Source organism: Pithys albifrons, chromosome 17, assembly GCF_047495875.1.
Source record: "Pithys albifrons albifrons isolate INPA30051 chromosome 17, PitAlb_v1, whole genome shotgun sequence".
Lineage (NCBI taxonomy): Eukaryota > Metazoa > Chordata > Aves > Passeriformes > Thamnophilidae > Pithys > Pithys albifrons.
This window is the reverse complement of record NC_092474.1, coordinates 571,605-595,322: the sequence shown is the minus strand read 5'-3', so window position 1 is coordinate 595,322 and position 23,718 is coordinate 571,605. Positions and strand designations below refer to the sequence as shown.

Below are 23,718 nucleotides of genomic sequence, written 5' to 3'. Positions count from 1 at the left end.
GCCTAAAGGAGCTGTTCCACAATTTCCTCATATGAGGATTCTCCAAGTGAAATTAGCACATTAATTACAAATTCTACAGCACAGAATAAACCACGTAAGGAGCATCTGGTTCTATTGCACATGTTGTCAAGGGCTGACCTGCAAAAGTTCTATTGGCAAAAACTCCTTCAGGCATCCACACAGATTTAATAACTTTCTTTTTACACAGAATTCCACATTCCTGACTGATTTGTGGCCACGTTTGGCTGGCCTTGGGATCACTTCAACAGCTGATCAATTCCAAAATTTGCAAAAGCATTCTTGGCACTTCCAGTAGATCTTGGGAAAAAGAAAACCTTTAAAACCAGCAAATCTCCCAAAAACAATAAAGGAGGGACAAGGAAAGCTTAAATTTCACATTACACATCAGTTTCATCAAAGAACCTCCCAGTAAAGCAATTGCAAACACACCCCAGCAGAAAATTTAGCTCCTGCTTCTCATCTGCCCAGCATGATATAATATGAAGACAAAGGTGCACAGGACTGAAAACTTGCCCATTTTTCCAAGCCTGGCAATCACCTACTGAAAGAAACACACACAGGCAAGATCTGTATTTATGACAAGAGCAGGAGAAGGTGGCAGAACTCAAACATGCCCTTAAAGGAGAAGGGAGCAAATGCATTGAGTGCCAGAAGAGGGACAGGGCAAACAAACAGCAATGGGAGATTTGCTGAGGTGAGATGAAGGGGCTCACACAGATTCAAAGGAGATGTCAGAGGTAAAAACCATGAAAACCAACCCCAGACAAAAAGATAAAAGTAAGAGCTTGCTCAGGTGCCCATCAAAACTATTCCATGTACTGAAACCCCAGCACTAATGTAGGAATTAACCTGGGGTGTTACATGCCCATGCTTTTTCATGCCTTTCTCAACATTTTCCCCCATGTAAGAGTTTTGCACAGGGAGTAGATCAGCAATTGAGTTTTTGTTTGGGGTTTCCTGATGGATGGCCACTGAACCACGACTCAGAGCTCCAGGATGTGGAAGATGCACCCCCTGGCACACGTTATTCCTCCTGTGCACACAGAGCAGGTCTCACACACTGAAGCTCATTGTACTCCCATTTCCCTCTGGTACTTACATCTAGAAGCACGATGGGGCTGAACTAGGTACAGTCATGTAGTGCTGTGGAAATGGTCATGATCCTTTGGATAAACAACTGATTTTCCTACATTTCTCACTCAGCACTTTGCAACTGAAAGATAAAGTGAATGTGTTCAGACGTGCCCTTCAGAGCCACACCTTGCACACCGAGATGGGCCTGGCACTGCTGCCAGTGCTCAAACACAACAGAACCTTCTGTTTGCATTTCCAGGGGCTGAAGGCACAGGGGGTACTTCAGAAATGTGACAGTGACTGAGGGCAGGTGAAGTCTGAACTGTGCTGCTAAGGGGGGTATCATTTATTGACAATACTGCCCAGTAACACTGCAAAACCAAAAGGCAGCATTATGTCTAATCTCAGGACCACAATTTTTGGCCATCCCAGCCTGGCACAGCAATTTTACTCATATAAGAAGACAACATATAAAAAACCCTAAAAAATCACTTTTGTTTCAATAAAAATATATAGTTTAATTAGGTTTCTGTTGGGTACATTTAAGTCATGTTTAATATTAAATTAATCTGCATTAAAATATGTACAAAGGATGATGTAATGATGCATAACCTTTATATGTTATAATACAGGGAAACATTGAAGTCACAGAGAATTCAAGTAAACATTGCAAGAAGAATTCCAAATGTACACCTTTGCACACCCACCAAAGTACAGCAGGTTAAGGCCAAAAGCCATTTCACAGGACCAAATAAAACAAAATCTGTTATGGAAAGGACGAGCTACATTTTCAACATTTATGTGCCACAGTCCACACAGAATCATCCCAGTATTTTAGACTTCCCAGTAAAGTTATTCCTGAAGTCAAGCTACAAGTGACAATAGAGTATCACTGTGCATGACTAAAGAGGCTTTACTGACACTGGAATTCCTCACATTTTGCATTTGGCAGTTACTCAGTATTTGAATTTAAAAGCCCTAAAATCTTAAAACTTGTCTCACAAAACTGTTCTTTCAATTAAACAACTTCAACCTGATAGTACAAAAAAACAGGTTCAACTTTCTAGAATTTCAAGGAGAGTTTTAAATAGTTTGTTTAAAAAAATAAAAACCACTCAAGACAATTTTAAAGCACATTTGAATGGTAAAATAAATACAGAACTTCCTCAAAACATGTTATTTGTTATCAGTCAACAACCAAACATCACAGGAGCATGTCCAGTTAAAAAGCAACTTTGACAGAAAGAAGCTCTATTTACAAATAGTCCTTAGGAGGGTGGGATGTTTGGAGAAACAAGTGTTGAATAACTGTGTGCTGAGGTCAAAATCCTTTTGACCTCCCAAGAGGCATAAAAACAACAGTCCAGACCTGCACCAGTTCCTAAGATAAAGCAAAACACATCCCAACTCAGCACCATGAACTTTGGAACATCCAAAAGGATTCCAGAGGGTCTGATCCTCAGCTTCTGGCACGAGGAGCCAAAAGGCACCACTGTGTAACAAGGGCAGAAGACAACAGAAAACAATCAGTAGTCAAAGTGTGAAGAAAGAAACAAGTGGATACAGAAACCTTGGGAGCCACACACGATTCTGCTGCCAAACGCTGGAGTGCAGCGTAGGAGACACATCAGCTGGGCTGAAAATAAAGCCTGATCTCCCCATCTCTACTGGAGGTAAAAACTACACACTGGCATAGGCTACAACCTCAACACTGTAAAAGAAAAATGCACATTCTGCAGTAACATCAGAGCCAAGCCAGGCACTGCTGTGGCCAAAATTCCACATCAGAACAAGCCAACTCAGTAACAGAGTATTAACCACAATTAACTAATCCCACCATGTCACCCACAGCACAAAAAGATGCTCCTTTTCCAGCTGGAGTTAAGAAGCCTCAAAAAGTTGAGAATAATGAAAGAAAAGCTCGTGGACAACAAAACTTACCCTTAGGACAAGAGAGAAATGAGGGCATCCAGAAATTTGCTCCGATCTTCTGTCTTCAATTCAATTACTAAAATATGAAATATTTTATTACAACATGCAAGTAACTGCATGATACATCAGATGGCATATTTGAAGAACAATAATCCTGAGTATGCTAATTTACAATCTTATAGGAATAAAGAAGGAAAAGGAAAAGGTATTTATTTGGACAAAATCAAAGCACGTTATTTTGTGCTTAGATTTGAGCAAACTGATTCGAGGTGCTCACTACAGGATGTGGCAGCCACTTGTTAAACCCAAACAAGCTTCTTTGTTCCACATGGATACATAAGTATGTACTGTTACAAACTACCTCTTTGGCAAGCATGTACAAAGACAGGCAAATAAGTATCTCATCAATACCAGAGTTGGTTTGCGAAATACAGATAAGCTCATAGATTGTGAATTGAGGAGCACAGTGAAACCCACCGTACATGCTGAAGGCAGATTTGCTCTAAAAGAAATGCTTTGCAGTTTATAGTTTCTGCACAAGACAGCACTTGGAAAAGAGTGAGAAATAACGTGGGTTGTGTTTATACTGCTGCTCACACCAGGCTGGGGCAGGGGCACAGGGATGGGCACGGGCACAGGGACGGGCAGGGGCACAGGGATGGGCAGGGGCACAGGGATGGGCAGGGGCACTGGGATGGGCAGGGGCACAGGGACGGGCACAGGGACGGGCAGGGGCACGGGGACGGGCACAGGGACGGGCACGGGCACAGGGACGGGCACAGGGACGGGCAGGGGCACGGGGACGGGCACGGGCACAGGGACGGGCACGGGCACAGGGACGGGCACGGGGATGGGCAGGGGCACAGGGATGGGCACAGGGATGGGCAGGGGCACGGGGATGGGCAGGGGCACGGGGATGGGCAGGGGCACGGGGATGGGCACAGGGATGGGCAGGGGCACAGGGATGGGCAGGGGCACTGGGATGGGCAGGGGCACTGGGACGGGCACGGACACGGGCACAGCCCCGCTACCCCCCAGTCCCACACAAAGCGAGCCCGCGCCAACAGTGCCCCCTGCGGGCCCGCGCGGGAACTGCCACGGCAGCCGCGACACTCACTGGACATGTCGAAGTGGTTGTGCAGAGTCCTGGAGTTGGTGCTGTCCGCGGCCTTCTCAAAGGCTCTCCCGAAAAAGCTGGAACGGGAGCAGAAACACAACTGAGCACCACAAGAAAGGATATATTTACTGAGGTAGATGTATGGAACTTCCTCCTTGCCTTGAGAGAGCTGAAAATGGTTTTCAGGTGTCGTGTTCTCAGCACACACTTCACTTATTCACATGTGAAAAGTCATTACATTGAAGGCTTTTAGAAATAATGTCATGGGCCATGTAGTGAACGAGTTCCCTCTTTTCAGACAGAGGGAAAAAAGGTCCTGAGGATCTGTATCCTCTGTCAAAGTGTGTCATCCACACCGTATGCAAATGATGGGTTAAGAAGGACACAATCCAAGTCAGCATAATCAGAGTTAAACAGGTACAGGAAATAAATATTTACTTCAGACACAGGATTACTCTTTAGGTAACTTCAAGTAAAAGTTTCTAAACACCATGCTTACTTCTTTTTGTCTGAGCTTTCTGTCTCTGGAGGGATCCCCACCATGATCACAGTTCCCTGCTGGACGTCCATGGGCGCGGCCATGACCAGGGGCAGCAGTTTGCAGCGCTTGTTTTTGGTCTGGAGGTCACAAAGCCTCTATCTTAGACAAAGCTCAGGAAGCAACTTAGTATCAGCTCTTCACACAGCACAGGACTACCAACATTCATCTAAGGACACAGCTGTAATGAGTTTAACAGCAGGTGGTTTCTTTACATGATCTCTTAAGCCCCTTCTTCCTTACAGCAAAAGTCACTTTAAGGACCAGTACAAACTTCAGTGATGTGCTCCCTCAAAACTTACAATATTGCACGAAGATTTAGAGTGGAATTATCTTAGTAATAAAAACTCTCTAATGCTGTGAAGTCTCTCAGATAGGTATCCTTCCTAGAGCAGCATTGACAGATATGCCAAAATTATCCAACCACTTAGCAGAAAAGTATTAATAGTTCCATGTTATGTTTTTAATAATCAACTGCAATACCCAACAGAACCATAATTGCTACACTGGCCAGAAGTTTGAGAGTCAAAAAATTTTAATTTACTTACAGAGCAAACAAAAGACTTGAGTAAGTTTTTACTAAGCAGGCACAGAGACACTGGCTTGGAAAACAGCTTCACATCTGGGGTGCCCTAGGGAAAGAATAATTTCAATTACAATCCAAGATGATTCTTAAACTTACTTGTTTTTACTATTATTGATAAGCCTAAAAGCTTTCTGTGGCTCAAAGAACACTGCCAAGAACCATTACAGCCCAGGAGTTTGGGTCACCCAGCTCTGCAGTGATCCCCCTCCCCTTTGCAAGGGCTGATTCCTCCTTTGGCAAGTTCAGAGCACGTGTCCATATTGACCCATCAGGACAGCACAGTACAGAGAAACAGGTTCTTTCTTAAGGAGTAATTCTTATGGTATCAAGCAGTTGGGAAAATTGTTATTCAAGGGTGATACAGACGAAAAGGAGAGTCAAATGAGGAGCTAAAACCAGAATTCTGACCTCCATGAGGGAGCAGTAGAGAAATGGCCCCTGAGAAATGACAAGGTTGGTGCAAATACAGCTGGCCACTGTCTGCTGAATGGCACGGAGCTGCTTCTTGGCCAGGTCCAGTCCTTGGTGCAGCTTGTCCAGGTTACCCCTGCAGCAGAAAGTGGACACTTTCTTATAAAAATAAAGCTTTTCACACAAAAAGGAAACCTAAACACTATTCACAGAGGTAATATAATTTTTAATAGCTTATGAAGCAACAATACATGAGATAAATAATCCGTGTTCCCTAAATAAAATTGCAAAAAATGAAGAGACACATTTCCTGTACCTGGAGAGACTGTCCAAAGCTCTAATGAAATTAGTTGTTTCAGGCCCCTCTTTCTCTATATTCTCCATGAGAGATGTTGTTGCATAAACTACATCACTTGCTGAGAACTTGTTCTTAAAGCCAAAGTGAATGCTGAAGGTCTGAACTCTCAAATCTTTCATTCTGCAAGATGAAATAAACCCAGGACAGCTAATTAACATTATCAGCATTAACATACTGAGGATATAATGGGTCAATGTTTGAGCACAAGGACAAATCCAGTCCCAACATTTGCAATGAGTCTTGTGTTACTCTGGCAATCTCAGAACCACATTTTTTAAAAACAAGATGTTAGATCTTCCTTTAAAAATATTTGAATGTCATTGAAAAGTATTTTCAGGTAAGGCCTCTGTATTTAAAGCAATTTACCCAAATTTGTTTGCAGATTCTTCAATCATCTCCCGAAGATTTTCTTTCAAACTTATGTCCATGGAATTAAATTTCTGTTTCACTTGCTTCAAGGGCAAACTGAAAACAGAAGGAAAAAACACACTAATAGGTATGGCAAAAGAAAAATATTTTGCCTTTTTTTATAAGACTTATAAGCTTGTTTACATTATAAGCTTGTTTACATTCATTTTTCTTTAGTCATTAAAAGGTGGATATGAGGAAGCAGAGGTTATTTACTCACCTTCCATTCCATCAAGGCAGAGAGCTGAAGTGTTCCTTGTAAACCAAGGCACAAATTGCATGACAACTCAGAGACACTGCCACCTACTCAAAGCCCTACAACAATTTACAATCTAACAAGCTGAGCACTTACAGGCTGTATTCTGAATATTGTCCCCATAACTCATTGGAAAAAAGCAATCCTTTATTCAAGACACAAAGTTTTATAACTCACCCCATGTCAGCCAAAAACTCCTGGAGCCTCTTCTGCCCTTGTACAGACCAGAGCTTGAGCCTGGCAGAGGTGTATGAGGTGTTACAGAGGCTTTCGTAGAGGGACCAGTGCTGGTACAGGGCCAGGCGCAGGCTGGGCAGGAGTTAGGGCCAATAACCATGAACACAGTCATTTGAAGGCACAAACTAACACAACTCCACAGCTAGGAGGGAGTACTCAGCTGCTCTTACATGTCACCTCCCTGTACTATGTCAGATACAGGGGATGTAACAGAAGGAGGGCTCATTTACAACAGAACATTCGAATTTCCATTCCTTTTGACTCCATTCCCAGCAGCAGAGATGGTGCTGGGATTTTCCCCCCAGGGCAGAACTCAGGAGGGCTCTTTGCCCAGCCTGCTGCAAGGATACTCATACTCAAAGGCTATTCTGGTGCAGTCGATGGACAGGGAGTGCTCCTCGTCCTCGTTGCGGTGGTTGTGGCGGGACACGTGGCGCTGCAGGGCCCCGATGTCAGTCACGTACTTCATCCTTCAACAGAAACAAAGCCCTCCCTCACCTGCTGCCTCGGAGCTTCTGTTCTTCATTACCAGAACACAAAAATGTTTCATGGAGGCAGCAGCATGAAAGCATCTTAAAATACCCCAACTTGTTAAATAATGTCTTTTCAATATTCAGCCACTCACTCAGGCAATTTAAACTAAAGAGAAAAAAAATAGCAATACTGAGACAGACTGACCCATGAAATTAGTTACCTATTACATTTATCTCCTCAAAAGTAACAACAGAGCAGCAGAATTAAAGTCTCTACACATAATACTGGAATTCTGATCATATCTGGTAGGAAATAAAAATCTAAAAATTGCTAATTAAAACTGAAAATGCAGCTGGAAGACACAGAACCCACAAGTTTTTTCATTTAATAACACTCTTATCAAGTTCATACTTAGGTAAACTGCTACTAAATACCAATTTTTCCAAGATCTGAAATTATTGTTTTATAATTTTGTGAAAAATAAAGTTAGTTTAAAAATTGTAAATAGTAGAAAATATTTTTTTCAGATATATATTCCCATTTTTGGAAGGCATCAGGTCACATTCAGTGATTAGGATATTTAATGCCATTGTTTATTAATTACATCTGTTATAATAATTCCCTTAGGTTTCCTGATCTCTATTAATTGTTGCTAGTTACTTCTAAAAACAGATTTTAAAAGACAGGAAAATAAATAATAATAAAAATAAGTTTTAAAAAATCTTCCTTACTGAGGGATTTTATCTTGGACCCACTGATCTGTCAGGCCAACAATTGCCCACCTAAAAATTTTGAGGAAAAGAGAAATAGAAAAAGTTAAAGCAAGAAATACTCCAATATAGTGTATTATATTTAACCCTCTATGTATGTAACAGAAAAATCAGAAACACTGTTTATCCACATTACACAGAAGTTAATAACAAACCATGTGCTGTCATTCCCTCTTCAGCAGTCACACACTGACAGTGCCACCCTCCCTTTCCCAAGCAAAATCTATGGATGCTTGTTGTTAATTACACAGAAACATCCTCTAGTTGAAGAATTGCATTCCCTCACCAGAGAAACTGGAACCTCATCCTGAAGCCAAATAATTTTGGGAAATATTGCCTGTCATGGCTATGGGTTTAGGGTTCTGCCCTTCATGAAAAGGAGGATGGAAACAGAACACACCAGAGCATGTCGTTCAGGTCCTTGGACATCACCCACGCCAGGTCGAACATCACCATCGCAGACTGAGGGAGAGGGAAGCAAAGGGGCAGATAAACAACCACCAGCCTCTCACTTCATTAAACAAACAGAACACTGGTGAATTTCTTGTGTTAGCACATCACCAAAGCTCTAGAAAACATGCTGGTGTCTGACAGTCTCCCAGCATCTTACTAAGATAGTAGAGAGAAAAACATTTTAGAGAGCTCTGCAAAACTGGTTATACATAAAGCAAACAATTAACAAAATGCAAATATAATCAAAGGACAAATGACAGAAAGAACAGTCTGATGTCCCAAGTGCCATGTTTGGGATATCCTGACACTTTGAAAGACAAACAAGCCCCTTCCATGCTCAAGTCTTTTCATTAGAGTGGTTTGTGTGTAGAAATTTTTGCCAAGACTTAAAGAAAAAAGCCAGAAAACATGAAACTAAGTTAAGCTACTTGGATCTATCTATCTATCTATCTATCATCTATCTATCTATCTATTTATCTATCTATCTATCTATCTATCTAGCTATCTATCTATCTAGCTATCTATCTAGCTATCTATCTTATATAAGAAGATATAAAATTATTATGTTGCATATAATTATTACATAAATATAATAGGCAATTAAAACATTGGATATTGTCCAATTACATCTTTGTTGTCCCCTTGAGATTTTATGACAAACAGAGTTCATACTTACTGAGGTCCCATGGTATTCATATTGCTCATAATCAAAAAGAATTTCTCTCCTAAAAGGGGTTAAAAAACCAACAAATTTGACTGAACGATGAACTGGTCATTGGATCCATTTAAAAATATAAACCATGAATGGTAAATAATATTTAAACTTCATTTTAGCAATGGAAATAATTAATCTTGGGCTGGAAATTATGCAAAGCAAATAGATTTTAGTAACAATGTGGAAAACACACTAAAATTACTCATAAACCAAAAAGAAAAAAATCATTAAATCGTTTTTCCTCAAATAATATTTTTCTGACCTGTTCATGCCCATTCCTATAAACAATATAAAACAAAAATGTAAAAGAAGACAAAAGCACCAATTTCACCCTAAAATAGACAAGATGAAAATACTACAGCTATTTAAGTGAAGCAATAAAATTGCTACTCAAATTTTAAATTCTTATTTACAACTTGCTTCATTTAAATGTTTTATATTTATATAGTAAACATCCCTCAGCTTTTTGAACATAATTAGAACTAAAGCATCTTGCAAACCACAGCTCAGTATCACGTGTTTGTGTTCTTAACAAGACTTTAGTCCAAGATGAAGAGAAAGAGACAGAAGCAGCATAAAAATCAGCCACACACCTTCGTGCTTCCCATTCTCGCCTCTGTCGCCTTTTCATCGTCCTCTCTATCACATCCTGTAAATTAATTTGGATGTTATAAAGCCAGAAAAAATATTCTGATAGATTAGAATCTAGATACATGATTAAATCTTAATTAAAACTGTGATTAAAGTCTTCATCATTAAGTTTTTTCTACTAACTCTTCTAAAGAAAAGCATTGCTGTGCCCAACATCTAATGAGAAAAGTGTTATTATCAAACATTTCCCCAAGGAACAGTTTTACAAAGTCATGACATCTTCAGTGCTAGCATTTATTTAGCTCACCTTCAAATAGTATTTCATCACCAGGAACATTGATCCTACCATTTATAACAAAAAATTCAGGAGGTATAAAATGAAATCAAAAAAGGGACTCACTGTATATTTAAGCTCCATTAACAGCATTGTCAGTTTGAAAACTCAAAGAATCAGTAGTGACTTTGTGAAATACTGAACAGATTCAAGAATAGCTTTTGGGTACACTATTTATAAATTTTCCTTTGAATTTCTGATATCTGCTTTTGCTAAGATAGTGCCCTTTGTAGATTAGCAGGAAAAATGTACAATGTTAATGGAAAAATGAGATATTTATTAAATCTAAGAATGGATTTATAGGTCATTGTCCCTTAGAGTTCCTGGTCTCATGTCTTTGCTTCCTTCTCTAACTAGAAAACCTGCTACAAATAACACATGGAAAACTTCATTTTTGTGTATCCCATAATATCCTTTTGTTGGTTTACAGACAAAATGAATTGCCAAACTATTTGTGAGCTTCATCTTCTCTGACACTTACTGTTTACAAAGGGTTTCTGTCTAAGCAGGTTTTATTGCCAGGCTGCAAAGCCCAGAGCCCAGAGCCAGAGCCAGATCTCTCCAGCTCTCTGGTTACACAAACCATGATGCATAATCAAAGTCAAAACATCTTTTTATTAGGAGAAAATATTTCTCTGTAGTTCAGATAAATAAACTGGTGTTGCATGTGAAAGTCTGCCTGTTGTAGTGGGTTCTTTTAAATTCATCCCCTTGACTTTTTGATCCAAGGGGACACAATTTTTAAGCTCAAATCCCATTATTATGATGCAAAATATAAGCACTAAGTTTAATGTTCCTTCTGTTCCCAGCAGAGCAGCAGAAACAAACCCACCTCTTCAAAACGCCTGCGCTTGTCTGAAGGCTCCGAGCCCTCCCTTTCGTTCTCTGAACCCTCCTCTTCCTCCTCTTCATCCCTGAAGATGTCATCGTAAGCAGGGACGTCCAGGTCATCATCTTGCTTGACTAACAGCTTGATCTACCAAGGAGAAAAATGTATTTCAGATAAAGTATCTTATTGAGTGAGTAAAACATCTTAAATGACAAATGAGAAAACTTCAGTGTTCTTAGTAAGAGACAATAAAACTTCATTTTGGCTGTGGTCAGTTCCTGGCACACCAAAACCAGAGTCTTTTAATACAAAGACCATAATAACGTACACAAAATAAGAGTAAAAACATCCCATATTTTTTGTTATAGCATTACTGGATGAATTATAATTTTTAATGTTTATTAAAATCAGATAATTTCTGCTTAATACTTCAAACTCTCGTTGTTGATGCTGAGAGATAACAGATGGTACATTCTGGAGGGTGTTTATCCTCTGATTTATGGCAATTTGATTTATAACAAGATTAACAGGTGCTGACTACTGACAACTTTAAGTTGGATATCAGAAAAAAATTCTTTCCAGAGAGAGTTCTCAGGCATTGGAATGGGCTGCCCAGAGAGGGGGTGGATTCCCCATCCCTGGAGGTTTTTAAACACAGATTGGCCGTGGCACTGAGTGCCATGATCTGGTAAAGGGACTGGAGTTGGACCAAGGGTTGGACTGGATGATCTTGGAGGTCTTTTCCAACCCAATCCATTCTATGATTCTGTGATTCTATGATTCTAACTCTCACCCTGCTGGCAGTAGAGATTTTACTACTGAGAACAGATTTTTTTCTGATCATGTACATTAATATTGCAAACATTCTTTACTGCTGCCTCCTCACCCACCACCTAATGCTGTCAGCAGCTTTCCAAAGCACAGCAAAGCACTGCCCCACCACCTGTGGGAAGGATTTTATTATGAAAGAGAAGACTTTACCTGTGTGTCATTGTAAACATTCACCACATTAATAGGCCTGTGGCTGTCACAGACAAAAAAGAAAGTGCCTTCTTCAGGTTGCAGGATTTCCAGAAGGTCAACGTTGGCACCACAATTAATAAGAACAAAGTATTTGAACTGCAAACAAAAGCAGAAATAAAAAAGACAAAGCTTGTTACTTAAATTAGCAGGGGACACAGAAGACTGAAAATATCTTTACAGAACCTCCAGAACACTCATCATTGCCCAAACTCGTGTTTGCTTTCTGATATTTGACATCTTTGTAGCAGAATTTTTTTTAAGACAAACCACCAAATTTGGGGACATCCAACAGCACCACCCTTTAAATCTCAAGGTGTGCAAACTTAATTTGAGTCTATCAAAATTAAAGCACATTAGTTTGAGCTGACATTAAAAGCTTGATGAGTTTGCAGCTGGTATGTTAAAAATGTCACCACAGTTTTGAGGTAATCACAAACCAAGAGTTTCAGAGCTGACACTGTGACCTGGGGAAGGGAAGAAGTGAATCTCTGTACGAGATGAGCTGCAGCTCAAAACGTTTCTGGTGTTTTCTCACCTGATCTTTATGCTCAAGAAAGGCAGTTTCAAGTTCTTGCCATCCAGACACCGGGACGAGGGTGTACTGCACGTGGTCACACTGAAACAAAGCCTGGAGGGAAGCAAACACTGTGAGCAGAGGGGAAGGGAACAGCCCTCCTTAAAACGCTAAATCCCACCCCACACAAATCCCCCTAGTAAGGACAGCCCAAGGGACAAACCTACATGAACTCTGGGTGTGACTCACCAGTGCTCAGTGTCATAGCTCAGGGATAAAAGTAAGTTACAAAAGCAGATTGAACCCTCACCCTTTCCCTGGATCAAACCCATTGAAAGGATCCCTGGGCACATTTCCTTTGGGCTGCAGTGATAATGAACCAAGACTTACCTGGAGTATTTTACAAGCACATAATGCATCAACATCTGAAGCCACAAGAAGAAGAACACGCTGTAAAAATAACAAAATTAGTATATTAATAGAGGTGCCAGATCTGAAATGTCCAATATGGAGAGCACTGTCAGACCAGAAATTTCAGGAGAGATCAGCACAAGCATAAAATGGAACTGCAAACCAAATGAACCACTTTGGATCCCTAAAAATATGAACAATAAGCAACTCCAAAGGATACCTAAAATATGTCAGCAGCTTTAGGGCAGTGCAACAGACTCCTGTGACTCACTCACAGCTTTGGAGGCTCACGGCCAGTCAAGCCCTACAACTGTTTTCCTGTGTCTGGGAAAGCCTTGCTTTTCACATCGGGATCTGGAACAATTCTGATTAAAGCAAATATGCAACAAAAGTAAGAGCAAGGCAACTCGTGAAGTTTTGCCTAAATCAGGATTAGCTGGTGGTTTGTTTTTTTTGGTTTTGGGGTGGATTTTTTGGTTTTGTTTTGCAAGGGTGTTGCTTTGTTTTGTTCTGGGGTTGGGTTTGTTTTGGATTTTTTTAGATTTTGCTCACAGTTGGAGAAATCGAGAGAAATCCCTCCATTTGCACAATAATTCAGGTGTAGAAATGCCAAAGGATTGTCTAACCAAAGCTTGACCACCTCAGTGTGCACATCCACCGTGAGCGGCGCTGAGCAAACTGCGGGTTAAAAATGAAAGTAACCAACCAGATCTGCTACAAAAAGGCTGTAACAGAAACTTTAACGATGACAGAATCCGGGCAAACAACACCAAAGTGGTTAAAAAGACAAAGAAAAAGAACAGTTTGGAGATATCCCGGTTAAGCAGAAGATCAAGAACACCCAGAGCACTGGAGGGGGAGGAGGCGAACTGTAAGTGAAACCCGGGCGAGGCCCCGCCGGCTGGCGCAGCTTTGTCTCGGGTTTCCAAGGGCAGGGAAGGGAAAGAAATCCCGGGATTTTTAGGACTCGGGTGACAGGCCCTGCTCGCAGCCAGTGCCCGGCCCGGAGCCCCCGGAGCGCCTCGGCAGCAGCCTCAGTGCGGGACCCCCGAGGAGAGAGCCCTGAGGGGGCAGAGAGAGAGCCCTGAGAGGGGACAGAGAGAGAGGGAGCCCTGAGGGAGCGGAGAGCCCTGAGGGGGCAGAGAGAGAGTCCTGAGAGTGGGACAGAGAGAGAGGGAGCCCTGAGGGAGCGGAGAGCCCTGAGGGGGCAGAGCGGGAGAGCCCTGAGAGGGAGGAGAGAATTCTGAGGGAGAGGAGAGAGCCCTGAGGGGGGACACCCCTCAGCGGGGGAGAGAGCCTTGAGAAGAGAGAGAGCCTTGATGCGAGGAGGGAGAGCGAGAGAGAGCCCTGACGGGGGGCCGCTCTGCCCGCCCGGCACTGGAACGCCCACAGTAGCACCCACAGCCCGGTCACGGCCAGCCCATAACCCGCACCTGGGTGACGATCACATCGTAGAACTCTCGGCGGCAATCGGAGATGAACATGGCGGGAAGAGGCGGCGGGAGGAGCGGGAAGGAGCGGGAAGGGGCGGCGGGAGGAGCGGGAAGGAGCGGGAGCGGTTGGCGGGAGCGGCGGGAGCGGAGCCGTCCCCGCTCAAACTGGGCGCCAAAGCAGCGCCGCCTCCCATTGGTCCGCGCCTCAGGGAGCGCTGGCCAGTGGGGACGCGGCAGCCCCGCCTCCGCAGCCCAAACTGCCCCGCCCATTCTGGGCCTACGCCAATGGAATTGGAGGCGGGAGGCGGGGAGGCGGGCGGCTGGCCAATCCCGAGGGGGCTCCATCCGGAAGCGCCTCGCGGAATCCTTGTAGCCATGTCGGCCATCTTTGCTGAGGGCGAGCTGCTCGTTTTGCCATTACAGGGAGGCCGAACAAGAGGCGGCGGGGCCGCGACAGCGCCCGGTGGGCGGGAGAGCCCCGCGCGGGCGGAGGGGCCGCCGCGATGGCCGCCCGTGCGGGCGAGAGACATTCAGTTCCGCCCTGACAGGCAATGGCCGCGCGGGCGGCGCGCGGCACGCCGGGAGGGGCGCGGCCGTGGGCGGGGCCGGCACAGCCGTGAGGGGAAGGAGCGGCCCCGGCCCGACCCGGCCCGACCTGCGGCACCGACCGAGCCCCGAGCGAGCCCTGCCCGAGCCCCGAGCGAGCCCCGAGCGAGCCCCGCCGCAGCCCCCGCCGCCATGGTGAGCACGGGGGGTACCGGGGCACGGCGGCTCCGGGAGCCCTCAGGGGGTGCCGCGACGCTCCGCAGATACGGATTAACGCGTTCCTCCCTTTGTGGTGTCGCGTTTTGTTTTCTTTTTCCGCTCTAGTTCTCCTTTAACATGTTCGACCACCCCATCCCGCGCGTGTTCCAGAACCGCTTCTCCACGCAGTACCGCTGCTTCTCGGTGTCCATGCTGGCCGGGCCGAATGACAGGTCAGATGTGGAGAAAGGCGGGAAGAGTATGTGCCTGTTTTATTTTGACTAATAAACCTGTCGGAAGGGGCGTTTGTGGCTGTTGGCGATGCCGGGGCTGGGGGCGTTGGGCGGGGCTGCAGGAGGGGCTGGAGGCGTCTGGTCCTGCCTTGCCTGTGGTTCAAAACCTGACAAATGGGTCCGGCTTTGTGGGCGTTAGAAAAAGACAGTCTTGTTTTTTAAACTCTCCTGTTACGATATTGGATCCAACATAAGCCATGGAGGTTTCTGACTAAGGACCGTCTCTCCCTACCCTGTTGTTGCACCTCTCTTGGCTTGAACAAAGAGAATAATAAATTGGGCAGCTTCACTTTCAGGCTGTCAGATCAATGACACGATGCTTTGAGTTGGGGTCATTGAAGAACACCTGTAAGCCCAAAGTAAAATCAGCTTTAGGAAACATTTTCTCCAGTAGTAGGTACTGTGAAAGTTTGACTTCTCTATTTTTTTTCTGATTAAATTCTGGAATCTGCAATAACAGGTGTATTTGTCATGACTGATCCTGCTGAAATCTCTGGCTAAAAATGAGTTTGCAGGAGATTATAGAATCTCTTTTTTATAAAAGGAGATTTTAGAAAAAAATGATACAATTGTGTGTTATATACCCCTATACAGATGTACTTTTCCTAACCTCACATTCTCATTCTCTTCTGTAGTAATTATGCCACCATCAGCTTTGGATCAACTCAGTAAGTCAATATTTTATTCTGGAATAACAGCATTAGAAATATCAGCAAATGTGTGGGCAAATATCACAGTGTTTTAGTTATTATTAAAGTCTAACTTAGAGAGAATGAGACTAATTAGTTAAAAACTGTATTTTGAAGGTATTTTTTCTTGTCAGAATTAATGGGGTTTGTCTGTCTCAAGTACAGACATCTGGAGTGTTGGGCTGCCTGAGCCATGGATCAATATTTATTAACTGTTAATAGTGCACTCAGGGGAATGGTTACAGCTAATTAGTAACTTCTTAATCTCAACTGCCTTGTCATGGATGTTGTCTGGAGCAAACTTCATTTTAAGAACAGAATAAGTGATAATTAACTTTGACTTGGGGAAAAGCAACTGAATCAACAGCATGAAGGGTCTTTGGGGGCCTTTTTAACTAAGGGGTTCCCCCCCACCTTGGAGTTTTAACAGAATTTCTTTGAGAAGTTACTTTAGTCATGATTTCATTTCACCATAGGCAGGACCTGTTGAAGTCATTAGGAAGATGCTGAATGATAATAGTTCCAGAATGTAACATTAGTGGATTCCTAATTCCTGCTGCCTTCTGGTGTCTGAGCCTGGGGAAATGCTGGGGGAGGATTGAGAGCTGTAACTGTGGTGCCATTGCTGCATTTGTGTATCTGCTTTCTCTCCTGGATTTGTGGTTTGAGCAGCTGGGGCAATGGTGGGAGGGGATCCTTCCCTTCAGCCTGGCCCCTTCTCTTGGTGGTGGTTGCTCTCTGAAAGCCTCAGGAGGCTCTGCCAAGCCCACGTGTTGTTTCCCTGCAGGCCGCCTGAACATCACCTACCCCATGCTGTTCAAGCTGAGCAACAAGAACTCGGACCGGCTGACGCACTGCGGGGTGCTGGAGTTCGTGGCTGATGAGGGCATATGTTACCTGCCCCACTGGGTGAGTGCCACAACCTGCAGAGTGGGACTGCAGAGCTGCCAGTTTAGTGTTACAGACTTGGGATGTTCCCTGGGTGTGTCTCTGCTGTGTTTTCCTGCACAGCTTTCAGACAGAGCTCAGGTTTCCCTCTGCAACAGGTTGACTAAGCAAAGCAGCCTGTGCTTTAAGATGCACCTGGCTGCTCTTCCTGAAATTCAACCCTGGTAAACAGGTGCATTTCAAGGAAGATGGTGGCCCCAGCAAAGATAGATACACACAAAGAAGGAGATTTTTGAAAGCATCAGACATACTGATAGTGGCTTTTGCTTGTGTTTCTGTTCTTGCAGATGATGCAGAACTTGCTGCTGGAAGAGGGAGGCCTGGTGCAAGTGGAGAGTGTGAATCTGCAGGTTGCTACTTACTCAAAATTTCAGCCACAGAGTCCAGATTTTCTTGACATCACCAATCCCAAAGCTGTGTATCCTTCCTATCCAACTATGGAGCAGGGTGAGAAAGGTTTTCTCCCAAACTGGAGTGATCAAGCAGAGCTGACTTTTCAGGTGTGACTCATACTCCTCTGGTAGTAGGTGGGTACTGCTGCTCCTCCTGAAAACAAAAGGGATGGAGAGCTGGTGTGCAGAGATGTGGCACAGAGTGTGGCCTGGAGGGAAGCAGCAGGAATCTTGGCTGAAAATTCAATTAATATTGAGTGTCTCCTTGGAGAACTTGTACACCCTGATGTTTATTAAAAAGGCCATCTCTGCAGTACTGATGATTTTTAAACCACATTTGAGAGACCAAGGGTCAGAGGTCTATAGTGCAGTAACTTTAAAGCTTTGATGTTACCTTGAAAACAAATGTTTTGTCTTAACATACTCCCAAGATTAGAAAATGCCTTGAGAAACTTTGCCTGTCTGACAACTGGGGACGTTATTGCCATCAACTACAATGAGAAGGTACAGAACAGGCTGAGGGATGAGTTCAGCTGTTGGTGCTGAAACAATCAGCCCAGAGCTGTGCAGTGTTGCTGTCAAGTAATTCCAAATGGGGTATTTTGCAGCAGGTTTTCTGATGGAGGGGAAAAGGGATCATTTAAACCTTTCCCTGAGCTGCTGTTTGAACTTTTTGTTGACTCACAACAAAATAAGTCTTTGTGCTGTTGAAGTTTTTACAAGCCAAGGAACAGAATTTATCCTAATTTGTTTTCCAAGTGCACATTGAATCACAGTAAAAGTGCAGCAAGGTACAGTGGTAGGTTCTACATTAAAAACCTTTGCTCTTAAGTTCTGTAGAGACCCTGCAGTGTTCAGTCCTCAACCTAAAGAGCACTTACTTCAGTTTTCTTGAAGCTGTCTAAACAGAAGGGTTTAGCTGTGCATTTCTTATACACAAAACTGAGCTTTTCCATGTGCAGTCTTGAAATCTCTGTTACTGTTTCAGATCTATGAGCTTCGGGTCATGGAGACCAAACCAGACAAGGCTGTGTCCATCATAGAGTGTGATATGAATGTAAGTTCAAGCTGATGTGGGAATCTGCCCCAGCTGCCCTCCCAGGAGGAGGAGACACTGGTGCAGTGACAGCTCTGGTGCTGCAGGAAAGGTGCAGTCAGGTGGGGCAGGGAGTGTGACTCCCTGGAGAGTAACTCCATGTGCCTTTGCAACCACATCCCTGGTCTGGAGTGGCACTGCAGGTACTGTCAGGTGACTGCAGTGCTGACCATTTGATGCTTCAGTATGTCCTGCTGGGTTTCATTTCACAGCCTTCTCCTGACTCAGGCTCCAGGGATATTGTGCTGCTGCTTTGCTGTTCTGTTCCAATTACATGCTAAGGCCCATTCCTGGGAGGCTTAGTCATTTTTTAGTTTTGAGTTAAAATGTTTACCAAATAAACCTCAGTCCTTTCTAGATCAAATGTAGTGATGGTAGTTTGTGGAGTTGTATGTAAAGCTTATGGTTAAAATAAAAATATAAATCACATTTGTTTTCATGCTTTTTGTGTAAATAGGTGGATTTTGATGCTCCTTTGGGGTACAAAGAACCAGAAAGAAGTGCACAACATGAAGAGACCACAGTAGGTTAAGCTTCCATTCTTCCAAGATGTATTCCCTAGAGGGCAGCATTGTTTGAGAAGTAGTGAGTGCCAACATAATCTTTTTTTCCTGAAACACATCCTTAAGGTTAAATTTTCCTTACCAGAATCTTTTACTTATGTTGCTTTGGAGATGGTTTTTTACCAGTTGTTGGTTTTGGAAAGTTTGGTTTGGTCAGAACCATGTGGGACTGTTTCCAGCCACGAGATGAACACAAAGAACTCAGTTGTTTTTCCCCTCCCAGGATGTGGAAGCAGACCACAGTGGATATGTCAGTGACATGGGATTTCGTGTAAGTCCCCTATTCATGCTCATTTCTGAATGTGGTAAAGTGGTGATGGAAAATTGTTTCAAACAACTGCAAAATACTGATATCTGTTCTTGGAGATGTTTGTCATTTCCCTGGTGAGTGCCTGTGAATGTTCTGTGGTGACTGCAGGCAGAACTGCCTGACTTGCTGTCTGTAAGGGGCAGCCTATAAAAGGGAGACTGAAACATGCCCCTACACCCAGGGTTCATCAGCACCAAAACCAGACATGCTGAATCAAACAACTAAATGAAAATTGTAAGATTTTACAGAATAGTGTCCCTGTGTGGTGAATTGTCAAATACCAGAAGTTAAATTAAAACTCTTCATGTATCCATAGGCATTCTCTGGTTCTGGGAACAGACTGGATGGCAAGAAGAAAGGTGTGGAGCCAAGTCCCTCACCAATTAAACCAGGAGACATCCGAAGGTGGGTTTCATTCAGTTGTCAGCAAGGATCACTGTCTGAGCAGAGTTATGGGTTTCTTTTCCTACCCTTGCAATATAAACTAATTTCATTGTAAGTTTGCCTTTAGAAAATAAAGTCTTATGCACAGGCTGCATGGAAACATGGCTGTGGCCAAGCTTCCACAGCAACTTCAGTATTTGGTTATTCACATCATGCAATGAATGTCTACCTTCAGAAAATAATTCAGGGGTTTACCTCTGGAATTATTTGGTAATGGAAATCCACAGCAAGTGTTGGTACAACACTGACAGTCACAGAATTGGTCTGGCTGTGTTCAATTGGGTAGTTGGTATAAATCTTCTTTCATAATATTTTTATGCTTTTCTCCAGAGGGATTCCCAACTATGACTTCAAGATTGGCAGAATCACCTTCATTAGAAACTCACGTCCACTGGTTAAGAAAGTCGAAGAGGTAACTAAGGTTGAATGTTCCCCAGTCCTGCACAGAATTAGAACATTAGAACTATGGTCCAGGTTCATGGTTCCTCTCCCTGTCCTTGATTTTCACAGCACACTTCTGTTGAAAAGTGGTAGCAGTTCACTGGTGTGAGTTCAGTGAAGGCAACTTCGGGTGTCCTTGTTACTGATGTATCAAAAGCTTGGCCTGGTGTTTAATGAGCTGTGCACACTCATTTCAGTTGGCTGAAAGGTCTCTGAAGTGCTCCTGATTGCATTTTCAGGGAGCAGGTGGTTAATATCTAGATGAAGGCTGTGAAATGCCTGCAGTCAGTGGCTGCTCTGATGGAATGTCACTCATCTCTCATCACACACAAGCAGTGAGCAAAGAGGTAACAGCCTTTTCCCTCTTTCTGCAGGATGAGTCTGGCAGCCGGTTCATCGCCTTCTCAGGAGAGGGGCAGTCCCTGCGCAAGAAGGGGAGGAAGCCCTAAGCCCTAAGCTGAGCTACCTCCCACTAGTCAGGAGCAAAATAAACAGTTGCAGCATCTTGGATCTTAGTTATTGCAGTCGAGAGGAGAGGTCGTTTTGCAACATAGGAACCCTCTTACTGGTTTTGGTTTCATGTTTACAACCCGAGCTGTCAGACTGGCTTAATTTTCTGCTGAAAACTGAGTTCTGGGAATTCTGAAGGAGCTTTTTGTCTATGTTGTAGAGGGGAACACAGATCTCTAATCAACCTGAGGACTAACAAGCTCTACCTTACTAAAGATCTGGTTCTTAGACGACATCCTCCCCTCATGTCCTGAGTAATGATGGTCTCATGTCACTCTTTGCTTAGTATTTTCCTCCCTCTCTCTCTATTTTGCCACAATTTCAGGTAAGCTCTTTGGTGTGGTGCAGATCAAGGCTGACACTCTGGTGTTCAGGACTTTTGTGCAGGGCTTCTCCTTGAGCTTTGCTTCAGGTGTTATCAGTCACTCTAGGCAAAACCCCCCTGTAACTGCTTTTTATATTTATAATTAATAACATGCCTTTTAATAATTCAGATACTATAAGTTAGCAATCTAATGGCAGGCGAGGAGGCGAGACCCAGCGGCACCGCCCTGCTGGGAACGCGGTGCGGTGTCACCTGGGGGGACGCGGGTGCCCTGAAGGGCTGAGTAAAGGATCCTCGTAACCAGCTGCGTCCCTGTGTGCTCATTTCGGAAAGATCGAAGCGCCCGCCCCTCCCGGGGGAGGGGGCGGTGTCCCCGGCGGTGTCCCCGGCGGTGTCCCCGGCTGTCCCTCCCGGGGCTGTGTCCCCGCGGTCCCTCCCGGGGCTGTTCCCGGGGCTGTGTCCCCGCGGTCCCTCCCGGGGCTGTTCCCGGGGCTGTGTCCCCGCGGTCCCTCCCGGGGCTGTTCCCGGGGCTGTGTCCCCGCGGTCCCTCCCGGGGCTGTTCCCGGGGCTGTGTCCCCGCGGTCCCTCCCGGGGCTGTTCCCGGGGCTGTGTCCCCGCGGTCCCTCCCGGGGCTGTTCCCGGGGCTGTGTCCCCGCGGTCCCTCCCGGGGCTGTTCCCGGGGCTGTTCCCGGGGGTGTCCCCGCGGTCCCTCCCGGGGCTGTTCCCGGGGCTGTTCCCGGGGGTGTCCCCGCGGTCCCTCCCGGGGCTGTTCCCGGGGGTGTGTGGGCGCGCAGGTCACGCGCCGCCCGGCGGGCAGCCATTGGCTGGCTGGGCTGGCGCTGCGTTGTGCCGCCCCTCGCCATTGGCTGGCCCGCGCGTGCCGCCCTAAGCGCTGCGGCCATTGGCGGCGACGCGGCCATGGCGGACACGGAGAGCGCCTGGCGGGTGAGCGGGCGCGGGGGGCGCGGGGCCGGGCTGGGCTGGGCTGGGCTGGGCCGGGCCGGGCCGGGCCGGGGGACGCGGGGCTGGGCTCAGCTCAGCTCAGCTCAGCTCATCCCGGCCCTGTCCCCGCCCGCAGCCGCCGCGGTCGTGCGAGGACTACTGGTCGGAGTGGAAGCACTGCCGCGGGCTGCGCCACGCCTTCCACCACTACTACGCGCACGGGGCGCTGCCCGACTGCGGGCGCTGGCGGGAGGACTACGAGGCCTGCCGGGCCTGGGAGCGGCACCGCACCGCCAGCGCGCAGGTACCGCGGGCACGAGCAGCGAGCACGGGCGGAGCGGGCTGGGGCTGTCCTGACGCCCACTTAAGGATCCGGGGAGTGTTTTCAGTGTTGTGCTGCAAAAGCTCTTGGTTTCAGTTACTGTCATTGCCTTCCTGGGATAGGAGCAGTTGTGACGTTACAAGCAAAAGCCTCCCTGCGGTGTCCAGAGGTGCTCCTGGCCCAGCCCTGCAGCACAGGCTCCATCCCTTCAGCCAGCCAGGGCCGATGGCACAGGAGTGGTGGTTTCCTTCATAATGCAGGAGCCACAGGCAAAATATGAATATGACTGAGTTAAAAACTTGTATTCTGTCTTGCTGAGATAGCATTGGGCTCTTCTGTTCAAGCACGATAACTTTCTGTTTCTCCTTTTATCTCAGAGTCACAACAGGAAATGGGCTCTGTAGGGCTGGAATATCCAACACTGCCATGGTAACACTCTGTCCTCTGTTTCAGGAAGTTTTGTGCCAGAGTGAAAGAGCTCGAGCCACAGCAAGCCAGAAGCATGCTCCGGTGTGGAGGCTGAGGAAGAGCCCCCCACCTGACTGGTACCTGCCACTTGACCAGGACAAACCAAATTAGCAAGTCTGTTTGCTGTGTGTGGTCAGTCACATAATACACAATTCAGAACTCTGCTGGCTTTTTCCTCCATGTCATCCTGAAGTTACACAGCTGTAGCTCTGCCCTGCAATACTTGAGCACTCGCTGAAAAACACTGAGAGTTTATTTAAACACAGAGTGGTTTTTAAAGGGAGACTTGAGGTGCTTAATTTGATTCTGGTCTTGTTCTGCTGTCTGACATTTCTGGATTTTAACTCAGCAGGAAGCTCCCAAATTAATGCATTCAGGATCCAGCTCCTCTTGCTCTTCCCCTGCCAGGTGCTTTCACCACTGGCATGTAAAAGGCATTTCCCAGATTCAGGACTGTTGTGGATTAAGAGCTTCTCACCTGCTGGGAAGGTGCTGCAGATCCTGAAACCAACCCTTTGTGGAACTGCTCTTGAAGGGGGGTGTGTGGCAGTATTCAAAACTACCCCAACAATAAAGGTTTAAACACATGGAGAGACACATTTGGTTTGGTTTAGGGCAAAGCCATGAACACTTGGTTACAACAGTTATGTAGCAATAGAAAATGATTTAAAATTGGCTTTGTCCCTGGGAAAGGCTGTGTGGCTTTGCTGGGTGTTTTACTACCTGATAGTTATGAAGAAAGTCCA

General features: G+C 45.3%; 3 protein-coding genes across 4 annotated transcripts; 2 read left to right on the top strand and 1 right to left on the bottom strand.

The window, feature by feature from the left end:
* Window positions 1-1,593: 1,593 nt before the first annotated feature.
* Window positions 1,594-14,604, bottom strand: CDC45 (cell division cycle 45). Its single transcript, XM_071571970.1, has 19 exons — window positions 14,486-14,604; window positions 13,032-13,091; window positions 12,663-12,755; window positions 12,086-12,223; window positions 11,108-11,251; window positions 9,944-9,999; window positions 9,312-9,360; window positions 8,583-8,644; window positions 8,144-8,194; window positions 7,289-7,408; window positions 6,879-7,010; window positions 6,404-6,502; window positions 5,996-6,157; window positions 5,677-5,815; window positions 5,231-5,314; window positions 4,644-4,762; window positions 4,145-4,221; window positions 3,037-3,103; window positions 1,594-2,587 (listed from the first exon to the last, which is right to left on the bottom strand). The coding sequence occupies exons 1-18, from the start codon at window positions 14,534-14,536 to the stop codon at window positions 3,039-3,041; spliced, it is 1,701 nt and encodes a 566-aa protein (XP_071428071.1). The 5' UTR covers window positions 14,537-14,604; the 3' UTR covers window positions 1,594-2,587; window positions 3,037-3,038.
* Window positions 14,605-15,142: 538 nt separating this feature from the next.
* Window positions 15,143-21,543, top strand: UFD1 (ubiquitin recognition factor in ER associated degradation 1). 2 transcript variants are annotated; one of them, XM_071572008.1, is made up of 12 exons: window positions 15,143-15,226; window positions 15,356-15,488; window positions 16,158-16,190; window positions 16,999-17,120; window positions 17,447-17,577; window positions 17,983-18,055; window positions 18,540-18,608; window positions 19,105-19,170; window positions 19,434-19,481; window positions 19,837-19,925; window positions 20,295-20,376; window positions 20,780-21,543. In XM_071572008.1, the coding sequence occupies exons 1-12, from the start codon at window positions 15,224-15,226 to the stop codon at window positions 20,852-20,854; spliced, it is 924 nt and encodes a 307-aa protein (XP_071428109.1). In that variant the 5' UTR covers window positions 15,143-15,223; the 3' UTR covers window positions 20,855-21,543. The 2 variants fall into 2 exon arrangements, with proteins under 2 accessions (XP_071428109.1, XP_071428110.1); XM_071572009.1 differs by lacking the exon at window positions 15,143-15,226 and having other exon boundaries at window positions 15,391-15,462.
* Window positions 21,544-22,104: 561 nt separating this feature from the next.
* C17H22orf39 (chromosome 17 C22orf39 homolog) lies at window positions 22,105-23,563 on the top strand. Its single transcript, XM_071572011.1, has 3 exons — window positions 22,105-22,185; window positions 22,319-22,486; window positions 22,958-23,563. The coding sequence occupies exons 1-3, from the start codon at window positions 22,159-22,161 to the stop codon at window positions 23,081-23,083; spliced, it is 321 nt and encodes a 106-aa protein (XP_071428112.1). The 5' UTR covers window positions 22,105-22,158; the 3' UTR covers window positions 23,084-23,563.
* The last annotated feature ends 155 nt before the right edge of the window (window positions 23,564-23,718 follow it).